Raw genomic sequence first — 25,296 nt, 5'->3', positions numbered from 1 at the left:
CTTTGCACCAGGCGAGTCTTTTACGACGATGAAGCTTGGTTAGGAGAGGATGCCATAGGGGTTGTCTCTGCTGGTATAGCCCATACGTGTAAGCGTGCGACGCATGGTCATGCCAGATATTGTTCCGGGTTGGCCCATGTTGTACTGGGTAGTCAACTCTTCAACAGTGCTGTGCATGTTCGCCTGTACGAATCGTCGGACCCGGCGCTCACCTCTAACATCAACCTTTTACTGACCTTTGCAGTTTTGCTGTAGAGTCATTGTTTGACCATTTTGACGCCAGTCCTGGTACACTAACTACAGCAGCTCTCGAACACCACACCAGTTCAGCCGTTTGGGAAATCAAGGCACCAGCTCATCGAGCACCCACAATATGTCCTTTATCAAAGTCTCATAAATCCTTCCTTTTATCCATCACGCTCAGAATTTTACTACCTACTGAACCACTGACACCTTATCTATACTACATAGGTCGACTAACTTCGCACTCTCGTACCTCACGTGGCCAATGGGTCACATTCAGTTTTCATAGGGGTGGTCATAATTCAGTGATCACACAGTGTATATACACATATAAAGTGTGCACAATACCACGAAGATATTGGGCACCATGAACCCATCACAGATCTATTTTCACAATCGTTCACAATCCTCATTATTCTCATTTCTCTCACAACTGTCGCCTACTTGCATTTTGGACAGGATTCACCACAAAATATGCATTCAGCCTAATTATCAACCTGTTGCTGTTCTTTCTGAAATTCCTCAATGATCCTATATAAGCCAATATGTGCTCGTCCAACTATACACTCCCATCTTCTATGCCAAGCCTGAACACTGTTTTGGGTGCGTGGAATTCTCAGTTGAATGGAATCATATATGGACCATAATGTTGGTGGAAATAATGGTGAAGTGCAATTTACTGTACCATTACGCATATACAGTCTACTTCTTCCATATACAGTGAAACTTCTCCTGACGGACACCTCTCTACAACGGACATCATCAAATTCCCCAACTCTCCTCTATTGGTTTTAACGTGTTTTCAGCTTCTGTCTAGCGGACATGATCTGTAAACAGATGCGGACAGGCAATCTGCACTGTTTTGTTTAGATTAGCACTTAATTTGATCTCCCAATAACGGACAGCAGGCGAGCTCACGGCCCTTTTTCTAGGAACGTTTCTTCCACGTAGTGCCTCAATCGTGTGTTTATTTTCTATTTCCGATTCTCTGAATTTTATCAAGGTTTACGTCGCGGTTCTAAACCCTTTTTCAAAAATTTTAAGGCACGGGTAAAACTTCTGATGAATTCGGTGTGTGCAGGGGGGGGGGGATTTTGTTGACCTTTCGTCTTTTGAGTTTCGGTTTTCAGTTATGTTCAGTGTCGTGTGAAGTGCACAATGTATTCTCGTAAACATTTAAATTTAAAAGATAAAGTCGAACTCATTAATGCGTATGATCGGCAAAAAATAGTGTTCGCAATCTCGCTGCAAAATTCAAAATCGGGAAGATGCAGGTAAGCGACATCCTAAAGAAAAAAAAATGAACTGCTCAAACAATTTTGGCAACACGTAAATGATCAGGTTCAAAAATCATTCTCGAAAACTGTTGGACTTCAAATTGACAATGTTACGCATGAATGGTTTTGTTGCGCATGTGCTAAAAAAATTCCCATTAATGGGCCTATTATTAGGGAAAAGGCTTTGGAGGTTGCGAAATCTATGGGAGTAAATGAGTTCAAAGCTTCTATGGGATGGCTAGACAAGTTCAAAACTCGGCATAAAATATCTTGGAAAACCGTAAGTGGTGAAGGTGGATCTGTTGATACTGGGGTTGTAACAGAATGGACCGTCAAATTGGAAGATTTATGTCGTGATTTTGAAGCTAAGGATATTTACAACTGTGACGAAACGGGGTTGTTTTTTAAAGCTCTTCCTGAAAAAACAATAAGTCTAAAAAACGAAAAGTGCCAAGGCGGAAAAATTTCTAAGGAACACTTGACTGTACTATTGTGTACAAATATGCTGGGAGACTTTGAACAACCTCTTGTTATAGGAAAACCACAAAATCCTTGTTGTTTCAAGGGCATAAAGTTGAATCTTTTGAATATTGACTGGAAGGCTAATAAAAAAGTGTGGATGACACGAGATACCATGAGCGAATGGATAAGTCACTTTAACCAAAACATGATTCATCAAAACAGAAAAATTATTCTTTTCGTGGATAATGCTGCATCTCACCTGCACATTGAATTGTCCAACATTCAAATCGTTTTTCTGCCACCAAACACATCTGCAGAGTGTCAGCCCTTGGATCAAGGGATAATAAAAAATTTTAAACTTCACTGCAGAAAACGTGTTTTAAGACATCTCATTGCAAACATGAATAGTGACCTTGCGAGTGACCATGCGAGTGACCTTGCAAAGAAACTCGGCATCCTAGATGCGATTCAATGGATTTCCTCTTCGGTAAACGCAATTAGAAAACAAACTGTTGTGAACTGTTTTGTAAAGTCTGGCTTCTCAAACGCAAAAATTGAAGTTGTGAACAGCAATGTGGAGCACCAAGAAGAACAAGAACTTCAACATCTATTGATAATGTACGATACTTCCGCTACGAGTGACCCTGGCTACAAAGATATAGACTCGAACCTCACTACAAAAGATGGTGCTCTAGATATCAACGACATCATCATCGATATTTTTCAAGAAGTTCCTCATGAGGATGAAGAAATGGAAGGAGGTCATTCTGTCGAAGAACATATTAACGATGAACCACCGATGAAAATAGAAGAAGCGCTCATACAAATCAATCGTTTAAAAATGTTTTTCGCCGCTGAAGAAGATACTGAAGGACTTTTGATGGTTTCTTCACTCCAAACAAATGTTGAAAACAAAATTATCAGCCAGAAGAAGGTGCAGAAGAAAATAAGTGATTACTGTATGTATTTTTCTTAAGATAAAGTCATAATATGCACAGCACAATTGTATGTATATTATTTACAAAAATATTGTGCAAAATCTGTATATAATTTAATTTAATTTTACATTAAACGTTCTAACAATTTTTCTTTATCTCTTGTGTATGTAATTGTATATTATTTACAAAAATATTGTTCAAAATCTGTATATATTTTAATTTAATTTTACATTAAACATTTAACGATTTTTCTTTATTTTTTTTTTCTCCCTAAGACTTCTTGTTAGTGGACACTTCTCTCTAACAGACAAATTTTCGTTCCCTATGGCTGTCCGTTAAAGGGAAGTTTCACTGTATATAATTGTCTTCAAACCACTTTATCACATCACTAGCTTCGCTCGGTAAATGTGGCTTCAGAACATTAAATGTTTGTGGTATCTCACCAGAAGGAATAAATGCCAAGACACACAAATGCCGAAGCAACAAACAAAATTCTTCACTGGTGCTGTACTGAGATGCCGGTCCACTTGCTTGAATTTTTATCCAAATACATTGTCTGAGGTGGAAAAAACAAACCTTATTAGACACGTTAGGGAACTCACCTTTGGAGGCATTTATTTCAGCTGATTCCAGGTCAATTAATATGGTCTGTGGTCTCAATTCAATTTCATTTTCTTCGGCAAAGTCAATCATATCTTGAAACAAACATTTATAAATTTCTTCACTCTTATTTGTCATCAACACAAACTAAAGGAAGAATTCAATAGTTTTCATTACTGACAGGTGCATGTATTGTATATAACTGATAAAAAATTGTGGGCACGGTTTTAAATGTACCATCCATAATCCAATATTGAGAAGATGATAGGCACTCAATATTTACTTTTGTTGTAAGTAGAATTCTTTCCTCTCCCACTGCAGAATTTTTAACAAGAAATTCCATTTTCTTCTTATTATTATAATAATAAGAAGAAAATATTATTATTATATATTACTATTATTATACAGCAGGCCCCCGTTATAACGCGGTTCGCTTTACGCTGATTCGCTATAACGCTGTTCTTATATTATAACCCGTATCTGACTATAACGCTGTCACAGATCACTATAACGCTCTTTTACAGATTATGTTTTTGACATATTAACGAAATCGTTTCATTTGATGGAGTCGATAGCTTGAAAATGAATAGCAAAACAGCATTAAAACATTTCCCACGCCGACTTGAGAAATTTTCCCACGCTTAGTAAAATTTTCTCGCACGCTAATTTAGTTTCAGTACAGTGACTTGTTACGTAGTTCCGCGATCAACATTTTAAAAAATGATCAAGTATATTGCTTGTAATATTTGCGTTATATGCATTTATCCGAAGTCTAGTCATCACTCAGTAGAGTATTAGACATCGTGCGTAACGGAAAGTTTACTTGAACATTGTATCGTAATTAATTCAACCAACGCAGTTACATTTTCGAAGAGCTAATAATGACTGATAGGAATGAAAAAGCAACAACGTCTGGGCGCAGTACGAACTATAAATGTAAGAAAAAGACTGAATTTGAAAAGTAAATTAGACGTTTTGAAGCGAATCGATTCCGGTCAACGACAAACGGATGTGTGCCATAATTTAGGACTTGCAACTTTAACTGTAAGAACAATTATAAAAAAATAAAGAATTAATTTTTGCAGCGGGAAAGATAGCTGTTCCACTGCAAGCAACTAGGACTAGGCCGGCTATTAGGATTGAAATGGAAAGACTTTAATTTTATTGAAGATAATATTCCAATGCAGAATTCAGTTAAGTTAAATATTAAAAAGAGAGAGAGAGAGAGAAAGAGATTAGCCAATATGATTATCTGAAGAAAACTCGCCTAAAAGAAAAAAATGTGGAACCATTTAAAACTGGTAAGGGCTGGTTGAATAGATTTAAAATCCAGGGAGAAGCCGCAAGTGCAGATCAAGGAGCCGAAACTTTCAAAAAAGAACTTTTGTTAAAATTATTGAAGAGGGGTATTATGTGTTATACTTCTCAACAAGTTTTTAACGTAGATGAAGCAGGACTTTTGTGGAAACGAATGCCTAAAAGGAGTTTCATATTGAAAGAAGAAAAAAACATGCCAGGTTTCAAAGGATCGGTTGACTTTATTGTTGGTTGTAACGCTGCGGGAGATTTAAAATTAATACCCCTTTTAGTTTATTTGGAAGAGGGCCAAAGTTCAACTCAAAATCCACACATTTTTCATGATTAAATTCATCAATTAAATTAAATTCATTATTTTAATTGGAATTTTAAATTTACTTTTGATACGCAAGCAGTTACCACATAATTATACGTATGCAATGCAGAATATTTTATATGTGCAAATATTTGAATATTAAATATTTTGACCGACATTTGTGCATCTTTTCATTACTGTTTATTATTCATTAGGAAATATCCTATGGCACTGACCGCAGCTCATAAATACATATGTTACCTTATGGGAAAGCGGCGCTCGCTTAGCGCGGATTCACTTAGCGCTCTGTTTTTCCGGAACGAATGATCAGCGTTAAGCGGGGGTCACCTGTATTATTATAATAATAAGAAGAAAATATTATTATTATATATTAATATTATTATATTATTATAATAATAAGAAAATGGAATATTTTTTCCTGTTACCCCTTTCAAAATATCCTGCCGGCTCCCACGGTCATGATTAATGTAATTGTCAAAGAAATTTGTGAAAGTACAGCTAATAACAAATACCAGTATAATTAAAGTTTTAGTTATGCTAATGATATTTATGACAAATGTTACGCAGTTGCCAAAATACATTACTCTAAATTTTCATATTCCAAAAGTATTCTTATTTCAAGTTTTCCTCTTTAGCATTTCAATGCTGTACCTATAATTACTGCTTAAACGCCCTATACAAATACCAAAATTTGACTTGAAAAATTACCAATTAAATGCAATATAATAAAGTAAAATTAATTAAGTCATTTTTACTTGCTGATCGTATTTTAAAATTGTTTGTTTCTGTAACAAAAAACATGATCTTAAAATTGAGAGAGGTATTTGTCGTTAAAATTTTTGTTATTTTTTTATATTCTTTCTACAAAATTAATCTAATAAGGTAAACTTTTACTTACTAAAAAACTAATAAATATATAGACTTATCATATATTTTTACAATATAGTAGATACTGCTGGGATTTTGGGCCAGACCAGTTGTTATTTTGGTTTTTAGGAGCATTGGCAACTAAGGCCATATTGCTCCAGGAGGATATATGGTGTTCATTCCCTGACCTTTCCGCATCCTCCGTATTTGGTGTCACAGGCTCGAACCCCGGTCTAATCAAGAAGCATGTGCTACGCACTTCTGGTCCTGCCCACCTGGCTATGGAGGTGCCAGGTCAAACCAGAGTTCTATATGTAGTATGTTTGTACAGACCTCAACTGCTACTGATGCTTGAAACTCCTGGTTGATGTTTTGCAGGGGTGTCTGAACAGACTGTCGTACTGCCCTTCTGAATACCCTATGGTCACATGAAGTGAGTTTCTGTGGATTTCCTGTGCTTTATTGTGGTGGCAGTAGTGGTATCATGATGCTTCCATTTCATGATAGCATCACTGATACCATGCATGATGGTTTTTTCGATGGTGTATCAACAAGCCAGCAAAGTGACATTGACAATAACACCCCTCTTGAAATCAGTCAGCTCAGCTCGCAGTGATGAAAACTGTGTGGTTGTTTTTTTGATGAAATTCCCCAAACACGAAAGGTATCAAAAACCTATAGTACTTAGCGCTGTGCATGGGTTGAAAGAGATGGGGGGCAGAAACTTTGCTTAGGAGACTAAACATGGGTTTCGCCACTTCAAACCTCCAATAAGCAAAGTGGTGGTATTGCATCAGCTGATTAGAATTGCGTGGCTCATACACCTTCCTTATATACCAGGAAGTTTCAATGGACTATGAAAACAGGATTACCTAGATTTCTGGAGGATAGCGTATATTCATGTTAGTAACTAGAAGCCATTGCTGTAATTGTCTTTAGGCGCCTCCGTAGCCAGGTGGGAAGGAGCAGCAGTACATAGCACAGGCTTCTTGATTAGACCGGGGTTCAAGCCCGTCACCACCAAATACGGAGGATCTGAAAAGGTCAGGGAATGATCACCGCATATCCCGGAGCAATATGGCCTTAGTTGCTAATGCTCCTAAAAACCAAATAACTAACTGTAATTGTCTTTATTACTAATTACTTTACCTTGAACTGGAGTTCAGTTTGCAGTGTTTGCAGATGTCGTTGCAATTTTTCTTCTTGATCTTTATAGTGTTTGATTTCCTGTTGTATATTTTCTTCTTTCTGTAGACGTTCCAAATCAAGTTCTCTTGATGTTTTCTCCAAAGAGTTTTTAAGCATTTTAATTTCTCCTTCTTGAGCATACTGCTGTTCTTGCAGTAGTTTGATCTAAAAGCAAAATTATATAATTATACATAAGAGAAAGGGAATAAGCACATATGCAAAGTGAAAAAAGGGGAAGAAAATGGAGAGAAAAATAAGGAAAAAGGTTCAAAGACTAGGACCACCGATAATCAGAAAAACCCAATGACCATGATGAATAATAGTTTAGTGATAAAATTAATGGGAGAAAGAGAAGAGTGAATAAATAGAAAAGTAATAAAAAGAGGAGTATGGCAATGAAATAAATCAAGCTACAAATAATAATAATAATAATAATAATGATAAAAAAATATATATATTATATATATATATATATATATACACAGTAGACTCTCGATTTTCCGGGATAGATGGTAAAAAAAAAAACCTAGATAATCGATTTCCCGGTTAATCCAAAAATACAGAAGTCCCCGACATACGTAAGCGTACCTTCCAGGACTTCTTACTTCGTCGAGTTTTATGTAATTTGGGAATGACTAGTAACATATTGCTACTATTTTATTATTGACAAATCTGAATTCAGCGTGATACTTGTTAATATTTGACCATTTTCATACATTCTTATTAGTTTAATTTTCTGATCCAAATCGATCGCTTTCCTTTTGTTGGTAGATGTACTAGTACCGCTGTCACTTATTCTCTTAGTTGGCACAACGATAAACGTCAAAATGAAATTTTCTGTAAAGAATTTCAATAAAAGGAAAACCATTCTTGTGGAACAAAACTTTCACATACAACATTGTATATTGTAATTCAATAGCACAGCACAGGAATACACTGAACACAAACCTTATTCCTGATAAGATTGCTTATTTATAAATTACTTGCATATCATACACGTAATAATATAATATTGTTTACTAATAATTAATTATTACACTATTTTTTCTAAAATTGAAAAAGATTAGGATTTCATTTATTATAACATTGCCAAGTATGGTCCTTGAGGTTGTCACAGACATTCTCTCAGATATGCCAGACAAGATGTACTTGCTACTTGGGGTCTAAAACGCTGATGGAACTGATATTCGGGTGACACTCAAGTCAAGTGGACCCAATTTCGGCGAAGTCTGGACAGTCTATGACAGCTAAATCCTCTGCTTGCACCTTCACGTTGGTGGGACTGTTAGTAATCTTGGGTATAACCTCCATGCACAAGTACATGGTGGGTGACCACCCAGGTGTGAACCAACGTAAGCAGGGGTCGACGTATGATGCCAATACCACACGGAGGAACGCCGCCCCTCTATGTTACCAGGCAGTACTAGGTGGTAGATGACTCTTGTCAACCGGTGCAATACCACCACTTTGCTTATTGGAGGCTTGAAGTGGTGGAACCCATGTTTAGTCTCTAGAGCTAAGTTCCGGTCAACCCTTCCCTATCTCCTCCATCATGCAGTATGACTGATGACTTTTGAGGTTATGATGAACATTGTGGCGAGATCCAATATTCCTTACATTTCGAGGGTACAGCTCTAAAACGGTGTTCGCAGGCCGGCAGCTAGTTAGTACACCGGACTGAACCTATTGGTAACTCTCTAGGAGGCTTCCGGATCAGCTAGTGTATAATCTTGCTACCTCTACTCTGCCAGTGACTGGAGAGAGTCCGAGTAGTGTGTATGCGGGGAGCATTGTTGAGGCCACGTTATGTCAAGGATCTGGGTATATTCTTACCATGTGTACGCCATATCCAAAAATTTCGTTACTTCATACAGCATGTCCCACCCACTTTTTGTTACTATTGAATACACCATGAATTGTCAAACTAATAGAGCAAGCTTATCTGCGAAAAGATCTAAACCTTCCAAGCACTTCCTAATTCATTTCACAAATTTACGTGGTCTAATTCTAATCTCAACGATGTCCATTTCCACTTCCAGTCTGCCAAACCCCGTGTACTTTTTCTGACAGAATGTCAGTTATCAGTTGATTCAACTACTGCTCATCTCAGATGCCCAAATTATTTGCTGTATGATTCCTTTCGCCTCAAAGTTGGTACTTGTGCATATGTCCGTTCTGATATTCCCTGTCAGAGACTTGGCAATTTGGAATCTCCTCTCTTTGATCTTCTCTGGCTTAAAATCTCTCTACCTCATTGTGTCAAATTCATCTGTTGTCTCTACCGTTCTCCCAATTCCACTTGGAGCTCTTTGACTTCCTCTCTTTGCAACTTGACTTTCTCCAGTCCAACTTTCCTAACAGTGAGGTAATTTTCCTTGGTGATTTTAATGTTCACAACTCCAGCTGGCTTCCGTTTTCTAGTCACACCGACCCAGCTGGTCGAGTTACTAAGGCTTTTGCAATTACTAAGATCTTTTTCTCACAAACAACCTTCTAAATACACGGTCGAAGTGAGAGGTCCATTAGGCACTTCAGATGACAACTTGGTGATTGTCTCTTCTCCAATGGAGCCTTTATCTCATGGCTATTCCCAACCTCGTGTTGTTTGGCATTACAAGAGTGCAAAATGGAATGACCTGCGTGATTTCTTTTCTTCTTTTCCTTGGTTGGATTACTGTTTCAAAACTTCTGATGTCAACTTTAAAATCTCGTCCTTTATCTAAACCTTGGTTTTCCAATAAATGTGCTAAGGCTGTTCAAGAGAAGAATGTTGCATATCATAATTGGCTTGTTTCTAGTTCTCCAGTTTCATTTTCTGCCTACACCAAAGCTCGCAACAATTGTAACGCAGTTATTAATCAGTCCAAACTAGAGTTTGAACAGGCTACGAGTAGAAAACTTGCTTCTTGCCCTAATGGTAGCCGAGCATTCTAGTCTCTTGCCAAAGCCATTGGCCGCAACTTTTGTCCATCTCTGCTTCCACCTCTGTCTAAACCAGATGGTTCTGTTGTCATTTCAGCCAAGGATAAGCTGACCTGCTGGCATCCCATTTTTCTTCCAACTCATGTATTAATGATCTTGGTAAAACACCTCCCACCATTCCCAACACGCTCCATCCAATGCCTCCTGTGGTCTTCCGTCAAAAGGGTGTCAGAAGGACTTTGACGAATCTTGATGCTAAGAAAGCTCCAGGTCCCGATGGTATTTCTCCACTTGTTCTCAAAACCTGTGCTCCTGAATTAACTCCTATTCTTTGCCGCCTTTTTTCACTTTCTTATTCCAAAGGTGTTTTTCCTTCTGCTTGGAAATTTGCTCATATCCAGCCAGTTCCTAAAAAGGGTGACAAATCCCTCCCATCCAATTATCGTCCCATTGCAATTACTTCTACTCTTTCTAAAGTAATGGAGAAATCAATTAACTGCCAACTCTTAAACCACCTAGAAACCTTCCGTCTGATCAACGATCGCCAGTATGGATTCCGTCGATGTTGATCCACTGGTGATATTCTTGCTTAAGTTACCCATTTATGGATTAATTCAATGGAAAGGTTTGGTGAAACACAAGTAGTTGCTCTTGACATCTCAAAGGCTTTCGATCGTGTTTGGCATAAAGGTCTTCTAAACAAGCTTCCATCTTATGGTTTGCCAACTGTTTTTAGTAATTGGTTATCCAGTTTTCTTTCTGATCACTCACTGAGGGTGATGGTAGATGGCTCTCTGTATTCTAACTTCTCCACTAATGCCGGTGTCCCCCAAGGTTCAGTTCTTTCCCCCACTCTTTTCCTCTTGTATATTAATGGCCTTCTTCCTTTGAATGGAAATCCTATCCATAGCTTTGCCAATGATAGCACATTGCATTCCTCTTTCCATTTTGAGAAACCTTGTCCTGCTCAATCAGCTTCAATTTCTCGAAAATCTGCTACCAGTTGCTTAAATGCCGATCTTCAGGTAATTCTCCAGTGGAGCAAAGACAACTTAGTTGGGCGCCTCCGTAGCCAGGTGGGAAGGAGCAGCAGTGCGTAGCACACGCTTCTTGATTAGACCGGGGTTCGAGCCCGTCACCACCAAATACGGAGGATGTGGAAAGGTCATTCAGGGAATGACCACCGCATATCCCGGAGCAATATGGCCTTAGTTGCTAATGCTCCTAAAAACCAAATAACAACAACAACAACAACAACTTAGTTGATTTCAACCCTTCTAAAACTCAGTCTTGTCTTATATCTCGCAAAAAGGATTCTTCTGTTCCTATGCTTATCTTTAGTGACACTCCGATTTCTAGGCAAAATGATATATCTCTTTTGGGGATTACCCTGACTTCTAATCTCTCTTGGCACAAGCACATTACAAATACAGCAGGCCCCCGTTATATAACGCAGTTCACTTTACGCTGATTCGCTATAATGCTGTTCTTATATTATAACCCGTATCTGACTATAACGCTGTCACAGATCACTATAACGCTTTTTTACAGATTGCATTTTTGGCATATTTAATGAAATCATTTCATTTGATGGAGTCTATAGCTTGAAAAATGAATAGAAAAACAGCATTAAAACGTTTCCCACGCCGACTTGAGAAATTTAGGACTTGCAAGTTTAACTGTAAGAACAATTATAAAAAAATAAAGAATTAATTTTAGCAGCAGGAAAGATAGCTGTTCCGCTCCAAGCAACTAGGGCTAGGCCAGCTATTAGGATTGAAATGGAAAGACTAACTAATTTTATTGAAGATAATATTCCAATGCAGAATTAAGTTAAGTTAAATATTATAAAAAGAGAGAGAGAGATATTAGCCAATATGATTATCTGAAAAAAACTCACCTAAAAAAAAAAAATGTGGATCCATTTAAAACTGGTAAGGGCTGGTTGAATAGATTTTAAATCCAGGGAGAAGCCGCAAGTGGAGATCAAGGAGCCGAAACTTTCAAAAAAGAACTTGTTAAAACTATTGAAGATGGGTATTATGTGTTATACTTCTCAACAAGTTTTTAATGTAGATGAAGCAGAACTTTTATGGAAACGAATGCCTAAAAGAGGTTTCATATTGAAAGAATAAAAAAACATGCCAGGTTTCAAAGCGGTGAAGGATCGGTTGACTTTATTGTTGGGTGGTAACACTGCGGGGGATTTAAAATTAATACCCCTTTTAGTTTATTTTGAAGAGGGCCAAAGTTCAACCCAAAATCGACACATTTTTCATGATTAAATTCATCAATTAAATTAAATCAATTTAGATCAATTAAATTCATGATTTTAATTGGAATTTTAAGTTTAATTTTGATACGTAAGTAGTTACCACATAATTATATACGTATGTAATGCAGAATATTTTATATGTACATCTTTTCACTACTGTTTATTATTGATTTGGAAATATCCTATGGCACCGACCGTAACTTACAAATACATGTTACCTTATGGGAATGCGGCGCTCGCTTAGCACAGATTCACTTAGCGCTCTGTTTTTATGGAACAAATTATCAGCGTTAAGCCTGGATCACCTGTATTGCTTCCTCTGCATCTAAAAAACTTGGTTTTCTCTTTTGCTCTCGGCGTTCCTTTTCTTCCAAACAGCTGTTCACTCTATATAAATCGCAAATCCGCCCTGCCATGGAATATTGTTCCCACATCTGGGGTGGTGCCCCCAAAACCTCTCTCAGGCTTCTTGATTCCATTCAGAAGAGGGCAGTTAGGTTAATTAATGATTCATCTTTAACAGAGTCTCTCCACTCGCTCTCTCATAGACATACTGTTTCTGCTGCATGCCTCTTCTACAGATACTTCCATGGGCACTGTTCTTCTGAATTGGCGTCTATAATTCCCACTCTCTCTTTCAAAACAGTCTGAACATGTGCTGCCACCAGCCAACATCCATTTACTGTCCAACTTCAAACTCGAAAGAACCAACTTTTCATCGTCCTCATTTATTCATTCAACTGCCGTTTTCTGGAACAACCTTCCTTCATACGTATTTCCTGAAAAATTACAGTCTACAGAAGTTCAAGTCCAATGTCAACAAATATCTTCTTTCGTCTTCTCAACCTCCACCCAAGCACGGTACTAAGTATTATAGATTCTAATACCTCTCGTGTTTGAGGTTTACATCAAAAAGAAAAAAAAAAAAAAAAAAAAAAAGTAGTTAGATCTATGGACCTTTGACAAACCTCCTGGCCTTCTTCCCACAAAAAAAGAAAAAAATACTTTTATTTTTCTCTCTCTCTAGGGTAAAAATGCAAAATATTTTTCCCTTAACAATTACAGTAAAGCAACGTAGATTTTTTTCTCAAATTCGCACCAGACCAAAATCAGACTTATTAGTACTTTCGCATCCTAGGATGAACCGACTAATTAAAACTTCAGCATCTGGGATGAAACGTCATGCACGATATTGTTGGCTACAGCAATAACGTAAAGCAAAAGCAAAACACTGTAACAGAGCTAAAATGTAAAATATTGTTAGAAAGTAAAAATGCAAAATATTGTTCTCTTAAACCAATTGCAGTAAAGTAAAGTTTTATTTTATTATTTTTTTTAATTAAATGCGCATTAGACTAATTAGAACTTTGTCATCCTAGGATGAATGGACGTAGAGCTACAATGCTATTTTTATTATTATTATTATTTTTTTTTTTTGTATGGGCGGCTCCTAGAACAAAAGTTCATCTCCGCCTCGTTGCTGTGTTCAGTTTTTACAGACTCTGTCAAGGTAAGGCCAGTATGTGTCATGTAAAAAAAAAAAAAAAAAATTCATCCCGCATCAGAATATCACATGTTGGATGAAGACAGATGAAAAGGAAGACGAGAAAGAGAGAAAAGTTTTTCATCCCGCAAGGGAGAAAGTGACAGGAAAGAAAAACTGTTTGTGAGCTTATGTGTGTGTGTTCTGTATTGTGATGTTGTGTTTTGGCAAAATGGAAGCAGTGATCAAATGGACGACTGCCTCCAGGTACTCGTCCCTAGCAGGAGGGCAAGGCCTCTCCTACTATCTATCTGCACGCCCTCCTCACGGGGGAACGAGTTTCCCAGGGAGGAAAGAAAAACTTGTATAAGATGAAGAGAGGGAAGGAAAAAAGAGGAAAAGGACTTCCCCGGCCCAGGGAAGCCCCAATCCAGGATGGATTGCTAGAACAACACAAGAAAAAAAAAATAATAATAATAATAATAAAATACAATAAATAAATAATAATAAATAAAATAAATGAAAGTTAGGGCTCTGGACCTTTGACAATCTCTTGGCCTTCTCCCCACCAAAAGGGTATTTTTATTTCTCTCTCTCTCTCTCTCTCTCTCTCTCCCTAGGGTCGGACTAGAAAGGGTTGACTCCCTCCCCTAAGGAGTTTTTTTTTCCCCCAAGTGAATGAAGGGAATTGTAAATTTCAAGAAAATGAACCCTGTTTTTCATCATTTGGTGAACAGCTACTCTGCCAGTTCAAGAGAGATGACTTTATTACATTCTTCAAATAGGCCTCTGGGGTTGGGTATATTCACACTATAATTTTTTAGTGTTTCTCACCAACCATTGAAGTAAAAACGGAAACCAAAATCTTAAAAAGTTTATGTTTACGATAAATTTACAGTAGATCAAACAAAATACGATTATACAAAATGTTACTGATAATAAAATACTGAATTAGGATAAAATAAAACAAATGTAATTTACAGTGAATATACAAATAAAATGATAATAAAATACTGAATTAAAATGCAATAAAATATACTAGATTAAAAGCGCTAAAATAACTGAAGCTTTCAAAGGCTTCTGCCTTCTTCCTCAAAATGGGGTACGTTGTGCGTACATGGCCTTACAGAGAGACACCACCTTGAATAGTAGGACACAATTAAGCCTAGAAGATATATGTAAGGGAATAGAGTTATGTCTTTCAAGCACCACTATGGTGTTCTGCAACACCATGTACAAGCAGGTTAACGGTGCAGCCATGGGCTCCCCCATCAGTGCGATCATAGCTGATTTAGCTATGGAGGAGCTCGAGGCAAGGTTATTCAATGATATGGTTCTCCCTATGCGTCCGTGGAAAAGATATGTTGATGATACGTTTTCAATTATTCGGAAGGGGAGTGAAAACAGCTTCTCCCCGTTCATACAATTCACCTCTGAGGTAGAAGAAGGAAGGGGTTTTGCCATTCCTTGATGTGTTGATCTATAGAGAAGGCCAGTGTTTGAAAACAAAAGTGTTTAGAAAACCTATGTGCAAAGGCCAATACTCACATTACAACTCAGCTCAGGCCAACCATCACAGGAACAGTGTGATAAGAGCACTAGTAGATAGGGCAAAATCGCATTGTAGTACCTCAGAGGACAGAAAAATAGAGTATGAGCGTGTTACGGCGGATCTTTTGAAGTGTGGGTACCCCCAGAGGATCATAGAGAAATACATTAGTGGAGGGCAGAGCAGACGTGAGCCTTTCACCCCGATAGCCACCGCATACGTTCCCTACTATCCAGGTTTAACCGAGCGTATAGCTCGTATACTAAGGAATTACCAGACGCGCTGTGTGCAGCTCCCAGGTCGGAAGCTGCACACGGTCGTGTCACAGGTGAAAGACCCCATCTCACACGAAAATATAAGTGGGGTCGTATATAGCATCAGTGCCCGGATTGTGGGGAGTGTTATGTGGGGGAAACAAAATGACGTCTCAAAGATCATCTGGGGGAGCACACAAACGCGATAAGAAATGCGGATTACGGTAAATCCACCATAGCTGAACATTTTTGGGAGAAGCAACATCATATCTCCCCGGACGAAGCAGTCATCACTGATCGGGCGCATAGATTTTGGGACCGCAAGTGGCTCGAGAGCCTACGAATTAGTTCTATTGGGAACAATATAAATAGAGACAGGGGTACACGCATTCATCCCCTCTTTGAGGCGGTAATCCTTGGAGGGGATGAACGTTTTCGCCTGGAACGCTCCCAAGCCGCTTCCGGTTCCAACATGTACGGGAACAGTACACGTTACATGAGATGCACCGTGAACCTGCTGGTATTTAATGAGGCACCACAGTATAGAAGTACACTGTTGAGGAAGAAGGCAGAAGCCTTTGAAAGCTTCAGTTATTTTAGCGCTTTTAATCTAGTATATTTTATTGCATTTTAATTCAGTATTTTATTATCATTTTATTTGTATATTCACTGTAAATTACATTTGTTTTATTTTATCCTAATTCAGTATTTTATTATCAGTAACATTTTGTATAATCGTATTTTGTTTGATCTACTGTAAATTTATCGTAAACTTAAACTAACTTTTTAAGATTTTGGTTTCCGTTTTTACTTCAATGGTTGGTGAGAAACACTAAAAAATTATAGACTTTATTACAGTTGCAGCTCAGAATGGAATTCAAGCATCAAAACACGACATTTTATGGTGAATTTTTCGGGCGTTGTGTGATAATGAAAATTCAATTTTTCTCTTGAAATTTTTTGATGGTATCAAATGCATATCAAGGAAATATTGAAGCATTCAATAACAATTACTTACAATTTCCTACTCCATCACTACGAGTAAAGGATTATTTTCACAATCTGTTACTAGTAGCGCATTTTTTTTTTTTTTTTCATTTGCACACCAGGTGAGATGCATGCAAAGTTGCTCGACATAAGTTTTCGAAGTTTATAACACAGCTATGAATAAAAAATTTTTCTTGAAATTTCGTAAGAAGATCAAATATACATCGATGAAACTGCTGTTCCGATTTAGTCCTCTAAAAACAATTACAATAAAGCAAACTTTTTTTTTATGAAATGCGCATTGTGTGATCAGTTTTACGACAGTTTTTTTTTTTTTTTTCCCTTCAGTTTCCACTGTGGCTTCCAATAGATGAATTTCCTTGATTTTTTGTTAGTAGATACAATATGTACTGAAGAAAGGAAAGAAGATATTTTTGTTTTTCAAAACAAATTCGTTGCAATTCTTTCGTACAACAGTTATGAAAAGCAGTAAAGCAAACTGTTGTGAGAGAGCCATGCAAAATAGTGTTCGCAAGTAATGATGCTCAACTGTTTGTTTTCCACAAAAGTTGTTTACCTTTTTATTTTCTCCTTGGATCATCTTGGTAATGCTAATGACATAAGCTTGACCAGTCAATTATATCTCCGCGTCTGTTGATTCGTTTTAGACAGATTAGGTGCGAATTTTAAACTAATGCTGTAGCGCATATCATCGTCAAAGCGTCTAACGCTGTTTTGCCGAAGTAATAATTCATAAATTGATATTGTGATCGTACATTTTTGCTGTTTTCGAATGAATTAATAGTTTTTGCTGAACGCTAAAGGTAGGAAATCAAAGAATATACTTCTGTTTATGTATATTGAGAGTTTCAATTTTGTAAATTGAGTAGAAATTATGGAAATTATTAGTTTTTTTCAAGGGGGACAACTTTCAAGTGGGGGGTTAAATGTAGGCTTAAAACAGGGCGGACCAGGCTAGAGTTAAAGACAATTACTGTCACGCGTAAAGAGAAAGGCTTTTGCTTTCGTAAGGGTGACTACAGAGGTCTCAGGTAGTTTTTAAGTTATGTGCAATGGGACCAACTGATGTTACCAACAACAAATTCTAAATGGGAAGAAATCAAAGAAGCTACTAGGCTTTTCATACAAACAAATACTATTACAAGGCTTAGACCTAAATGGATGTCAGATGAACTATCGAGACACTGCTGCATTTGCAACATGGATTTGTTAAGGGGTGGTCCTGTCTAACCTATCTGCAATCTGATAGGGTTAGTATGATGCAGTGACCAAGGAACTGGATGCAAAAAAATAATTTTGACATACACTGAGATTTCAGAAAGGCTTTCGATACTGTTGCACATAAAAGGCTTCTGTACAACTGGCGCAATGCGGCATTAAGGGCAAGTTTCGGGTTGGAAGAAAACAATCTTCTTTCACTTAATGGGCACTGCTCTTCAATGCACCAAAATTCAATAAATGTGCATCTCCCCTAACCTATTTCAGACTTTTGGTACTTCGTATGCATGTGTCAAAATAACAACTAATCTCTACTTTAAATTCCCTCATTCATTCCACACTTTACTATCCTGTGATCAAGACCTAAGTCCAAAAAGGCCTGTCTGCTTCAGTAAAGTAAAAAATATTATTTATTTATTTATTTTTTAAAATTATTTTCACAATCATTTTCTCATTCGTTTTATTAATGGACAAAATGTCTTCCTTTGATATTAGATATTTATTGGTGGTTTGATGTAATTTGGGATTGGGTTGGAGAAAATTTTGATAATTGAGCGACAAAGATCATCTGTATATCTAAACAGAAGAATATCCTGGAAAGGAATTTCAAACCAGTAGAGATACAAGTTAGCAATGATACATGAAAGTCATCATGTACAAATTCAAGAAATGGATTTGTACATGACTTTACTATCCTCCCAAGTAGTTACAGTTTATCAGGAAGTTTAAAGCCTACTGGCCACTTAAACACATAAAAGAATGAGAAAATCCTACTCTTCATAATCAATGCCTGTGCCATAAGCATAGTCTATAGCCAAGTAGTCAGAATTCTAGTGTTAAGATACAAAAGTGACTGCAGTTATAAACTCTGTCTATATGGCTATTCAGGAGTATAAACATAAATGAAACAGAATGTAAATGAATATTTATTCATTTATGTAACGAAACAACAGTAGAAAATATTATCCAATGTAAAATGATATTCATGCAGAAATGATAAATATCTGGTTAATGACATTGATCTCTCATTAGATTAGTCTCTTAGAGAAGAAAAGGAGATAGTCATTTTGGATGATTATGGTATTGGAATAACTCATACAGACACAGGTGTGCACATTATAAGATCAAGTTCACACACTACCACAAAAGACATATGGACCACTGTTAATTGTTGCTGATGTTCGGTTGCTAGAAACAATTATAATGAAGTTGTAAGTTCCTCTGGTTCTGTTCATACAGTGCATAAATAAAAATGCATTATTCCAAATATTAAAGATAGCTAAGTTATTTACCTGTTTATTAATTACTATCATAGTTAAATTTTATTTACAAAAAAATAATATTCACACTATAATCATGCTAAACCTTTGAATAACTTAAATACACAAGAAACAGATTTTGAAAATGAGAAATTAGTGATTAAAATACTGTCATCTGTTAAATGTCACCAAAGAATTTAAGTTAAACATTTTCTGTAATGAATAAGATTAGCTAGATGAAAAATATATCAAGGCAAAGCTTGATATGAGAGATATAAAATTAGTGTTTTCTGGGTTTTTTTTTTTTAATAATTTTACATTCAAATGAAAGAATAGTTTGAATTTAACTTACCTCTTCTTTATAGGATGCTAGCTGTTGCTCAAGTTCAGTCTTAGGTTTCTAAGGTTAAAAAAAAAACAAAAAAAAACAGCAATATTAAGAAATTATTCTTGGTAACTTAGTAGAACCTCATACAAAATTAGTGTTTCCTGTTTTTTTTTAATTATTTTACATTCAAATGAAAGAATAAGTTGAATCTAACTTACCTCTTCTTTATAGGCTAGCTGTTGCTCAAGCTCAGTTTTAGGTTTCTAAGATTAAAAAAAAATAGCAATATTAAGAAATTATTCTTGGTAACACAGTAGAACCTCAAAAATCGAGCACTTTTTGAAAATATGCAAAACTTTGTTTTGCATATTTTCTCAATTGTATGTCATTGTTACTATGCATTTGCAATATATAAAACCATTCAATTTGCAAGTTATTCAATACCAGTTCAGAGCATAGTGCTTACCAGCACAGTTGTAATTATTTGGTTTTTAAGGTGATTTGAGTGCTGATATCAAATCAGACTATTTATAACTCATGTTAAAAATACTGTGCAACTGCAACACCCATACTGGAGGCAGCATCGAACCCATGACCATTTTTTTTCAGGAAGTACATTACAAATTAATAATTTGACTTAACATAGCTATTTATTTGTGATGATAGGGATCAAAACTATTGTATTATCCAACAGAAATAAGTAATTACCCCTGAATACTTATGCTACAGGCATAACCTTCAAAAAACCAGAATTTTCAAAAATCTGGCATGTGCTGGGTCTCAAGCATGCCAGATTTATATGATTCTACTGTGCATAAAAATTTATTGGATGATAATATTTTACTATTATAAATTGCAGCTTAAATTCATTCTTCATGCAAAGTCGATTATAAAGATTAAAATAAATATTTTCCCATATTTTAACAATAAAATATGGGAAAGTCCTATAACTGAGTATAAAAAGAAACAGACATGCTAGGAAATCTGCATAAATTAAATTAAATTAGAAGTTAAATACAATATAAATTAATATATAAAAGGATAGAGGTTACATAAATAACTTGTTAGGTGGTAGCAGAACACCACTACAGTCTTCCGTTTCTTCGCCTACATATGTAATCTTGGGCAAACTTCTTGGATCACATCTACCTCCCAGATGTGTAAAAGTAACTGCTGTGGAAGAAATTCGTTGGACATGTGAACATTGGTTGGACATGAGATGTGCATGACAAGAAAACAGCAGAACTGATGGAAGATGAGACAGTAGGATCCTTCAGGCACAGCAGAAGGAGAGAGAGAGAGGAGACAAGGACAGCCATTAGTGTAACTGTCGTCTCTCTTCAATAAGCATTGGAAGTCTTGCAATACTGATAATTTAAGCTGTTGCCGTAACTGGAACTTGTGGAAGGCCCACCAAAAGAGTCAAAACTCAGAATCATACACTAGTTTGATGATTTGGAGAGTGCTGCTGATGCCCGTATTTCTGCTGCAGAAAATAGTGGTGGTGGACAGACAATGGTGTGACTGTACCTGACCACAATGGATCTATCAGTTACACACTGCAAATGCTGTTTACAAAAAAAGTTGGACAGTTCTTGTGAGCAGCATGTCTATATGATGAGAGAAACAAAATTATGGATCAAGCATAACCCCCAGATCAGTGTGGTTTTGAACAACTGGGATAAAGGCTCCTTCCAAGATAGGCTGAATGAATGTTAGGTGCTGTTTTAGTGAGAAGATCATGGTTTCTGATTTCTGTGGATTGATGTGCAGGCCAAAGTTCTTGGGCACTGATGAAAGGAGGACAGTGGGTGCATGCATGACTTGTTGGGGTCTTGATTGGCTTTGAGTGCTGTGAGAATCTTTAAGTCATTGGCATATGTCAATATATCAAAGGTGTCCTGCATAAGTAGTGGTAAATGAAGGCGATGAACAGGAGGCCAGATAATATGCCACCTTGGGGAACTCCACCCAAGATCACTTTACTATACTGGCTATTACCTGTGTGCAATTTAACTGTGTGATTATGAAGCTGGGTCAATAGAAAGCCAAAGTGTCATCCCCAATCAGGTGGTGGTCCTGAAACAGTCTGAGTAGAGAAGGTCTGAGAAGAGAATGTTCAAAGCAATCAAATTCCAAACTAAGGTAAGTTACTGCCAGTTTTTTGCTTTTTCAAATGGTGTGAGGATTTTTAGCTGTAGCCAGAAGGTTGGTTACAGTTGATCTATATGGGAGTACATAATGAACTTGGGAAGGATTATCTGGCAATAACTGTATAGTGAGGATAGGTAGCAGTATGTTTTCAAGCAATTTCAGCAGGGCTGATGAATTAGAGATTGGTCTGTAGCGTTACAAACTGGTCTCCCAACATATTCCTTCTACTGGTGTGGGAAGCAGTGTGTTGAAAGCATTAAATTAATGATGTACCACAGGGCTTGTAAAAGAAACACACACTCAGGCATTTTATCATAAATTGCAGGATACCATCAGATCTCAGCTTTGCAGTGGCTGGAATTGAGTTTAAGGCAGCGATCACCTCATATTGTTATATGGTCCTTCTGATATTGTTATAGTGGTTACTGGATTAAGGATGGCACCAAGTTTCAGTGGACAAGGCAGCTCTACCTGGTCATCAGTAGTGGCGAACCTCATGATGAACAAAGCCAGCACTGTGGGTCCAGCTGCAATGCAAATCTAGGAATATCCTTATATGGGATTTCAGCAATAAAAATGGTCCTGTCTAGGTATGATGTAATGGCTTTGAGCATTAGCATTAGTTGAGGCATATGATGCAAGACAGAAGGCTTATACAGTCAGCCAAAAAACCTTCCCATTTCACCCATCTGGTCACTCCAAATGTTTGTCTAGTTCAGCCTTAAATTTATTTAAGCTATCAACTTCCACAACAACAGATAGAAGACTGTTCCAGCAATCGGCTACCTGCTGGCTAAAGGAAAACTTCTGCACATCTATTCTAACAACTGTCTTTCCTCAATTTGAATTTATGGCCCCATTGAGCCTGCTCAAACCATTCAAGGCCTTATACACATCAATCAGATCAACTCACAGGTGTCTAATCTCTAGATGCTGCAACTTGCAGAACTTAAGCCTTTCATTGTAAACACACCGCTTTGTTCCTCTCACAAATCTTGTTGCCCTTCTCTATACTCATACTAGCAACTCTACATCCTTCCTAACCTGTACCTAACCTGAGGCTTCCAGACCTATATGCAGTAATAAAGGTGAGGCCTGACCATTGCCTTATATAAAGGGATAATCACCTCCTTGTCTCTGCTAGCAAAATTCCTATATATCATTGACAGAATTCCATGACGTGCTGTGGCTGCCCATCCTTACTGCTAAGAGAACTTCATATCTGACTGTACAATTATCCCCAGGTCTTTTTCATTCTCCACCTCCCTGGTGGAGAATGAAAGAGTAACATACAAACACACAGTTTGTATGTTACTCTTGGGTTACTGCTACCCATATGCAGTACTTTGCATTTGTCAATGTTAAACTTCAGTTGCCACTTCTCAGCCCATTTGCCTAACTTTTCCAGATCCTGTTACAGTAGTGTACTGTCTTTACTGTCATTAACAACCCTGACAACCTTTGTATCATCTGCAAACTTGGACATTAAGCCTGATATACCTTCATCGATATCACTGATAAATACAAAAAACAACAATGGGCCCAGCACCAAACCCTGGGGAACTTCACTAATAACATTAGTCCACGTAAAGCAGCATCCATTTGTAACCACTCTCTGCCATCTCCCACTCAACCATCTCTTTATCAAATACCATACGGCTTCAATCTGTACAGCAGTCTTCCATGTAGTAGTAGTTGCATGTGATGAAAGAAAGCAACTGTATGAGCTTATGCAGCATCAGCCAAAAAAAAAAAAAAAATCACACCATTCCCTCCACATGCCTGTCCAGTTCCTCCTTAAATTTATTCAACCTATCAACTTCCACAATGACAGATGGAAGTTTGTTCCAGCAATTAACCACCCGCTGGCTAAAGGCAAATTTCCGCACATCTATTCTACATCTGTCTTTTCTTAATTTGAATTTATGCCCCCTTAGGTTCGTAATCTGAACAAATGGAAGGATCCCATCAGAATTCAGCATGCTGAACCCATTCAAGGCCTTATACACCTCAATCAGATCACCGCACAGGTGCCTAGTCTCCAGCCACTGCAATTTGCAGAACTTAAGCCTCTCTTGGTAAGAGGATCCCTTCATTCCCCTCACCAATCTTGTTGCCCTTCTCTGTACACGCTCAAGTAAATCTACATCCTTCATAAAATGAGGCCTCCAGACCTGTACGCAGTACTCAAGGCATGGCCTGACCATTGCCTTATACAGAGGGACAATCACCTCCTTCTCCCTGCTAGCAAAATTCCTATATATCGTTGACAAAACCCCATGACCTGCCCTGGCAGCTTGTCTGCATTGCTCAGAAAACTTTATATCTGACTGCACAATTACACCCAGGTCTTTTTCATTTTCTACCATCTTAAGTGTAGTACCACACAGTTGGTACGTTTCTCTGGGGTTACTTCTACCCATATGCACTACTTTGCATTTGTCAAGGTTAAACTTCAGTTGCCACTTCTTAGCCCATCTGCCCAAATTTTCTAGATCCTGTTGCAGTAGCACACTGCCATTACTGTCATTAACAACCCTGCCAACCTTTGTATCATCTGCAAACTTCGACATTAAACCTGATATACCTTCATCAATATCATTGATAAATATACAAAACAACAGTAGACCTAACACCGAACCCTGTGGGACTCCACTAATAACATTAGTCCACGAAGAGCAGCAGCCATTGATTACCACCCTCTGTCTTCTCTCACTTAACCATCCTTTTATCCATTGTAGCAACTTACCCTTAATACCATTCTGCTCCAATTTGTACAATAGTCTTCCATGTGCAACAGTGTCAAAAGCTTTCCTGAAATCCAAATATATGATATCAAAATTATTTTTTGCATCCAGTTGCTTTGTAACCACATCATAATATCCTATCAAATTTCTCAGACAAGACTTTCCCTTAACAAACCCATGCTGTGTCTGAATTATTGCTGCAGTCTTGTCTAGATGATCCTGCAATGCATCTTTAACCAGTGACTCCATTATTTTACCCAGAACAGAAGTTAAACTAACTGGTCTGTAATTACTCGTGTTACCCTTCGATCCCCCTTTGTGAATTGGGGATACATTTGCACATCTCCAGTCCATGGGAACCTCCCCTGAGTCCAAGGATGCTCTCATAATTATGGCCAAGGGTTTGCTTAGTTGCTTTGCCGCCTCCTTTAATATAACTGGATAGATCCCATCCACCCCAGGTGCTTTTCTTATGTTTAACTTCAACAATTTCTCCTCCACTTTGCTTTCAGTTATTACAAAATCATTAAGTATCCTGCTACAATTTGATAACCTTCTGCCATTTTCAAACCTTAATAATTCCTCGTGTGAATGTAGATGCAAAATACTCATTCAGTTTGTTTGCTATCTGAGTAGGATCATCAACAGTCGAACCATCAATGTCAAGTGGACCAATCATATTCATTCCCTTCCTTTTAGAGTTTATATAAGTAAAGAAATCCTTGCTGTTTTTCTTAGCATCTGTTGCCAAGGATTTCTCGTAATCTGCCTTCGCCTGCCTAACCTCCTTTGTGACCTGATTACAGACTAACTTATATCTGCCATAGGCATCTGAGTCGTTTGATAATTTATATGCATCCCATGCATTTTTCTTCTCTGTTACGAGTCTCA

At 37.4% G+C, this 25,296-nt stretch overlaps 1 protein-coding gene across 1 annotated transcript in view; it reads right to left on the bottom strand.

The window, feature by feature from the left end:
- The window catches only part of LOC150090431 (uncharacterized), a 136,209-nt gene that overhangs the window by 101,708 nt on the left and 9,205 nt on the right, over window positions 1-25,296 (bottom strand). The window contains exons 3-5 of the mRNA XM_090390311.1: window positions 19,723-19,767; window positions 19,529-19,576; window positions 7,170-7,373 (exon numbers count right to left, since the gene is read on the bottom strand). Of these exons, the coding sequence (XP_090246437.1) occupies window positions 7,170-7,373; window positions 19,529-19,576; window positions 19,723-19,767 (297 nt within the window). The remainder of the gene's footprint in view (window positions 1-7,169; window positions 7,374-19,528; window positions 19,577-19,722; window positions 19,768-25,296) is intronic.

This window comes from Mastigoproctus giganteus, chromosome 2 (assembly GCF_048544385.1).
Source record: "Mastigoproctus giganteus isolate SK-2022 chromosome 2, ASM4854438v1, whole genome shotgun sequence".
Classification (NCBI taxonomy): Eukaryota; Metazoa; Arthropoda; class Arachnida; order Uropygi; family Thelyphonidae; genus Mastigoproctus; species Mastigoproctus giganteus.
This window is presented reverse-complemented; position numbering and strand designations above follow the sequence as displayed.